This window comes from Macrobrachium nipponense, chromosome 2 (assembly GCF_015104395.2).
Source record: "Macrobrachium nipponense isolate FS-2020 chromosome 2, ASM1510439v2, whole genome shotgun sequence".
Lineage (NCBI taxonomy): Eukaryota > Metazoa > Arthropoda > Malacostraca > Decapoda > Palaemonidae > Macrobrachium > Macrobrachium nipponense.
The window spans coordinates 117,435,197-117,442,001 of NC_087201.1; the positions used below are offsets into that span (position 1 = coordinate 117,435,197).

General features: G+C 34.2%; 1 protein-coding gene across 4 annotated transcripts in view; it reads left to right on the plus strand.

The window, feature by feature from the left end:
* The window catches only part of LOC135220929 (major facilitator superfamily domain-containing protein 1-like), a 178,478-nt gene extending 173,837 nt beyond the window's left edge, over window positions 1–4,641 (plus strand). For 3 of the 4 annotated variants that reach the window (XM_064258585.1, XM_064258587.1, XM_064258586.1), the window contains exon 12: window positions 2,446–4,641. Coding sequence is in view for 1 of the 4 variants with exons in the window: in XM_064258589.1 (XP_064114659.1) it covers window positions 2,046–2,148; window positions 2,446–2,464 (122 nt within the window). In the remaining 3 variants the exon portion in view is untranslated. Of the gene's footprint in view, window positions 1–2,045; window positions 2,149–2,445 lie in introns of all 4 variants that reach the window. The other variant, XM_064258589.1, reaches the window with a different exon arrangement.
* Window positions 4,642–6,805: the final 2,164 nt, after the last annotated feature.

The following is a 6,805-nucleotide window of genomic DNA, read 5'->3' on the forward strand; positions in this document are numbered from 1 at the left end:
TACAGTATATAAACATTGTCATCATATACCATTTGCATTTGAGATTGTTTACATTCTCAAAATCTTGGCTAATTGAGTACTACTGACATCTTCATTGCCATTAGTTGTGAAAAGAAATATAATCTGGATACTTTTTCTTGTAAATGAAAAAAGTTGGATTTAAAATGTGCGCATTATGCACTTGATTGTATAAGCAGTAAGTGATTTTGCAAGTTCTGGACATCACTTTCGCCTGCCCATTATTTGTTTAATTCAGCATCAGCTATAATCTGCAGCTTTAATTTATTGGTATTCTTCCTTAAGATCTCCATTGCATGGAGGATGAATGAATAAAAATGTATTTTATTTATACTTATAGAAACCACCACTAAGAATTGGCAGGGTTTAACATCTGCAATTCTGTAAACCTGAATTTTTTAACTGTTGTTTTACTGTATCTAATCATATTGCATGTAGTGTGTATCATTATTGTATTACAAAATGTGAAGAGAGTGATTACGTGCCATTTGCGTTGTGGTTTTGTTTACATTCTTAAAATAATCAGCCGATTACGTTTTACCAATATCATCACTGTCTTAGTTACCGAGTGGAACTTTAAAGGGTCTTACTTTATGGATACTGTTTGGTTATATAAATAAAATAAAAGCTTTATTATTAATATAAACTGCAGGACAGTAAAAGCTTTAGCATAATTTTTAGGGTTGGAAGCAATGTAAATTAGGCGCTTGATCCAAAGGCAAAAACCCTCTAATCAGTACGTATATCCATTTTGCACCTATTTATCCGGAAGTACGATGTACCATGATCCTTTATATCGGTGAGCTACTGTATATTAAAAACTGGAAAGGAAAATATAAAAACTTGAAATGAAATTAGCTGTAAATTTTCAAGAGTTGACATCACTCGGAGTTATCTGAATCTCAAGGTTGGACATTTGCATAATTGCAGATGATATCAGCAGAATCTGAAAGATTGATAGTAATTACAATGAACTGAATTTGCAAATTGGAACTGGAAACTTCTTTAAATGATGTGAACACACCTTTTCTTGAGTTAGGTGTTGAACTCTATTTTCTCACTTTAGAATATTCTTTACTACGAATTTGTTAATTTATTTTTTTAATATTAGTATGGTCCCCAGGCAGAAACACACTCCTAAGGCAGTTCCAGTCTTGGGACAGCCATATAACATTTAAAATCAGTTTCTACGTGAGAGAATGGTATAAACGTAAGACTTTGCTCATTTATTTTTTAATACTAGTATGCCCCCAGGCAGAAACACTAAGGCAGTTCCAGTCTTGGGATAGCCATATAACATTTAAAATCAGTTTCTACTGGAGAGAATGATATAAACCTGAATTTGTTTTACGTACAAACATTTACAAGGACATATACATTACAAATATTCATTTAATACAATAAGATTAATTCCAAAGCCACCTTAGCAGTAATATTTAGTATCATTAAAGATAATTGTACTACTCTCGCTACCTGATTATGCTCCGATATAGTATTTTCAGAATTGTTTATATTAGGTGCAGGTAAAATAATTAGTTTTGTGCACTGTTTTATATATATTTAAAATCCCCCAGGAATACAGTAGATGGTCATCAGAAAGATAATTTAAAAAAAATTCCTACTCAAGAACATTGCTCATTTTTTAAATCTGGAGTTGAATGCTGGTAAACATTAGTTTAGAAGACAGGAAAACAATGTATGTTGAAAAGGAGTAAAGTGCTGAATGTGCACCAGGGTTGGCTTGTCAGCTTAAATTTCATAAATCAGCCAGTACTACTTCTGTTCTGTATTTCGTGCTTTTCACATGTGGGTACTCTCATGTGGAAGCTTACTTATCAGGCTAATAGCCTTCTTGGCTTTTTCCTTTTCAATGTGAGTGCATTATGAATAATGGCTTAAATGCAAATAATTTTAAGCCAACAAGTGTTGTGAAAATATTTAGTGTGAATACTTCTTAGTCTGCCTGTGCTTATGTATACAGTTTAATTTTTTCTAAATGTGGGATGTGTTGTCTTTTCCTCCCGTAGTTGCCTTATTCTCAACGGTAGTTATCTGGGTGACAGACTCTACCAAAGGCGGAATCTTGAATCTTTCAGCCAAAGCACGTCAACAAAGACAAGATGACACAGAGTAAGTAGATTTGTTCTGATATTAAAAGCTACTGCAATTTTAATTCACTATTCAGTCGAGTGTTTTAATTTTTTTAGTCATAGTATATTGCACACAGGTCACCATGAAAAGGAACTAGATCTTCTTTATACTACACTGAAAATTCTTGGCTGTAATTTCCTCTAATAAGTTTGTAATAGCATCTGGTTACGCTGTTTTATGCCTTATGAGAGACATTAATATCATTGAAATAAAATTTGATTTGGAAGAGTTGCACGATGCCATTGTTATTGCCTCATTTTGTTCCTTTTTTTGCAGATGTTTACTTGGTTCTTAGTGTAATTGAAACTCAGCTTTCAAAAGAATCATGAAAAGGTAGACTGCCAAAAAATTGCTGTGGAGATGAAGGAATCAGTGGTGGTCTTGTTCTTCTTAGGTCCTCTATATATTGTTTGAGGGTACCTTTTAGGTTTGATCTACTTCAGTGACTTAGAATTTTAATACTTTTTAGAACAACTTTTTTATATATAGTTTGTCTAACAGATTTATTGAATATTTTTTATGGAAAAATTGTCCTATTCTTTGGTGATTAATACTTCACTGAGAATTGGGATAATTTTGTTCTTGTGGTGCAAATAAAGTAAGGAGTAGATGAAATTACAAGATGTGTATTGCTATCAGATTATGTATCAGATCTCATTACTAACAAGACATATACATATACATTATAAGGAATTTATAGTACAATTCCATGCCAAGTGTAAATAATTAAGAGGTCTTTTATCCATTTTAATTTTTTTATTTTATAAATTAGATATATACGTATATATACTTAATAGTACTGTATTCTTTTGCGTTTAACATTCCCAATAGTATAGGCTAAATTGTCATAAGTCAAAAATGAAGTAGCATTTATGTCATTGATAAGGAGATAATTTTATACCTCATTATAATTGTAATTTTATACCTCATTATAATTGTAATACAGTATAAATATGTACATTAGTGACAGAAGCTATATTTATTTTTATGTAAAGTAAAAATTTATTTAAAAATGCAAATTGTTAGTACAGTATTATGAAACTGCTTTAATATTTTACATATGATTTTTTTAGTTTAATCTTGTAGGATAGGTCTCAGTGATTTGTGATAGTTTTTAATTGTGCTCATATTTCTAAGTTATGTTTCCTTTTCATCTACGTATTACTATTTAACTCGAAGCAACTGAGTAGCCCAGATATATCTTTTCATCTATGTACTATTTAACTTGAAGCAACTGAGTAGCCCAGATATATATGAAAGTGCTCATGACAAGCATGGAAAGAATGGTTTTATTATCTGTGTAATGACAGGTACAAACATTACTTTTGCTTTTAAAAAGGGTTTATTATGCATAAATGTTGTGGTCCTGTGCGTATATTTCATATTTAAATGTACATAGTATCCCTCTGGTAATGCCAGCAAGCCAATTTGGTGCCTGGCCATGTCTTAATCAAGACCTTTAAAAGTGGCATTTCTTTAAGATTCATTACATTGTATTTTTCTAGTTAATGTCTTTTTTGAGTAAATACCAATAATTTATTTGTGTAGTACATAGTGCTCTCGATTAAAGTGGTATAATTGATTAGGAAAGCTCACATAAGCTCAGAATTTATTGTTTTAATTATTTCTTTGGGGATAATAGTTCCAGAGGGCCATTTTACCATATATTTTCCTAACCCCACTCACCTTTACATAAACTAATGTCCAAGAGTACCTTTAAATTATTGATGTCATTGCAAGTCCAATGACCTATAGGATATGATGGGCTTTATAGTACTGCTTATATAATTTTTACTCTTGTGATGATTACAACTTATTTTCAGCCTGGTCATTACTCATAACATAAAAGGTTACTTTAAATAGGTGTAAGAACTAAAGTGATCAAAACTTGTTTGAAAGTTGCCAAAGTGTAGTTTTAATGCTATGGTACTGCCATATCAACTGTAAGCATTTCTTTTATTAAGAGTTTCAATTGTATTTATCATGTTGAAAAATACTGTACCCTCCTTCTGTAGTAGTAAACCGACTGTTAACTAAAGCAGAACTTGTTAATTTAATTAGTTAATATACATCTTTGATTCTCACAAGGATTTTGGTGAAAAGTATTATAGATAATTCTAGGGATTTTGAACATTTTAACTGTAACATTGGTACCTTGATGACCTAGTAATTATGTATAGTGGTTGCATAAATTTAAGTAAGATTTCAGTATCACATTTCTTAATTTATAACATATTAAAAATCATGCTGTTTCATTACTGGTATATTTATAAGTTAATTTTTCTCTCAGTAGTATTTCTTAACAATAGTGTGATTATTGGGTAGTAGAAGAAATTTTCAAAATTTTTCATTCATCTTTATTATTCCTAACAATTATGTAATTATTGGCTAGTAAGGTACCTTTTTGAATTATTTTTTTTCCAGTCCATTATGTAATCATTGTCTAGTAAAGTAAGCTAAGAGAAAATGTTAGTTAATATTTTCTTATCTTTATATGTATAAGGTTTGAGATGGCAAATGACTGCATATTATTTCTCCATAACTATCTTGCTGATTAACATACTTATAAATTTCAAATCTTCAAATGCATTGCCAGTGGCCAAGTAACAGTTGCCGACAATCTTTTATTTATTGGAATACTTTTTCTCATCAGTGGTTCTTTCTTTTCTGTTAAGGGTTTCATTAAATTCAACAGTTCATCAAACCCTGATCCATCTAACTGAAGAAACTGTCTAAAATCAGATGGATCACTGAATCTAAGTTTATCCAAGAGGTTTTTATGTGTATATCAATGTCTTTTTCACTTGGTTATCCACTTCTTTTCATATGGTCTCTCCTCACAAAACAAAAAACCATCGGATATGTAAACTAAATCCTTGTCAGAGAGCATGTTACCACTGTGAAGACCAAGAGAGAAATAATGATTATTGTCAGTACTAATGAACATTGAGAGGGCAAATGAATGAAGACCCCGAGTATTGAGTCAATAAGATTGAAGTTAATATTATTGACAGTGTAGAGGCCAGTTAAGTGATGATTGAATTTTAATTTTTATATGTATTTTCTCACCTTAATTTTGATCACCATTGCAAAAATTCTTACCCAGAGGTACACAAACAAGATTGTTATAGTTTTGGTAACATCACTTGACAGAATATTGTTCTGAATAAATGTTAATTACAAGCCACCGTAAGTCGTAAAATGGGTACAATATATATTGTTACTCATGAATTCTTATGTAAATTCATAATTATGATGAGTAAAAAATAAATTTTAAATAATTTTTATGTAAATACAAACGATAATATCTTTCAGTGACCTGGAAACCAGTTAAAACTTGGTAACAAGGTCTTGCCAGCTCCACTTGTTGACAGTCGAGGTGCACCAGTGGGCCTCATGGCCAGGTACATTCCAGGAAGAAGGAACGTGGTGGCCGACAAACTAAGTCGTTAACTCATAGGCACGGAGTGATCTCTGCATCAGGACATAGCAGACAGGCTGTTTCACCTTTGGAGAAGACCCATGTTAAACCTCTTTGCCACTCACTTCAGTAGAAAGCTGGAGGTCTCTTTCTGGGTGGTCCCGGATCAGATCCTCTTGCTCTAGTGGAGGACGCTCTACAGCATCCTTGGGGCAATCTTGAGGTGTATGCCCTCCCTCCATTCTGCCTGACCCATCAGGTCCTGAACAGAGTAATTAGTTTCTGGAATCTCAGGATGACCTTGGTGGTGCCTCTGTGGCCACAGGCAGTGGGTCCCAGACCGTCTGTCTCCTCTGTCAGCAGTTCCAAGAGAAATTCCCCCATGGTACAACTTCCTTTGCCAGCCTCATGTGGAAAGGTTCCACTAGTCGGTAGGGTCCCTATCGCTTCATGGCTGGAGAGTGTCGAGTATCTCCTGCGAGCGAGAGGCTTTTCTGGCAAAGCAGTAGGCCAAATATCAAGCCATTTCAGGTCTTTGTCAGTTGTTTACCAGAGCAAGTTGGCCTTCTACAGTGATTGGTGTTATCGACAGGGTTTCTCTCCACTCGGAACTTCTGTTCAGCAGAACGCGGATTTTTGGAAATGAGAAAGGTCTTTACTTCTCGGCTGTCAGACTACAGGGCTGCCTTGGGGTTGGTCCTGCACCTGAAGGGTGTGGACATCTCTTCATCCTGGGAAATCTCATGTTGTTCAGGAGTTTCAAACAACCCTGTTCATCAAGAGAACTCAAACCTCTAACATAGGATCTCCCTCTGGTCCCACTTGAGCTCCATTCAAGCCACTACGTCGATCATCAGACAGGAATCTAGCTCTAAAGACAGTTTTCCTGTTGGCCTTGGCGTCCTTGAAGAGAGTTGCAGAGCTTCATGACCTGAGTTATAACATTAAACACACCAGGGTTTGGGGTCTGTGGCCTTCAAATTTGTCCCGGAATTCGTAGCCAAGACTCAAAATCCCTCGGTGCATGTTGTCATTTCCCTTGTTTTCAATTCCCTCCCTGAATGAGTTGGTGGGCAGGCAGCGATCCGCAGGAGTTATTGCTTTGTCACATCAGAGCTTTAAGCTGCTATCTAAAAAGGACTCATCACCTGAGGCCTAGGACTTTTATTGGCACAGACCAGTCCAGAAGGGGTGTCCAAGAACACCATTTCATTC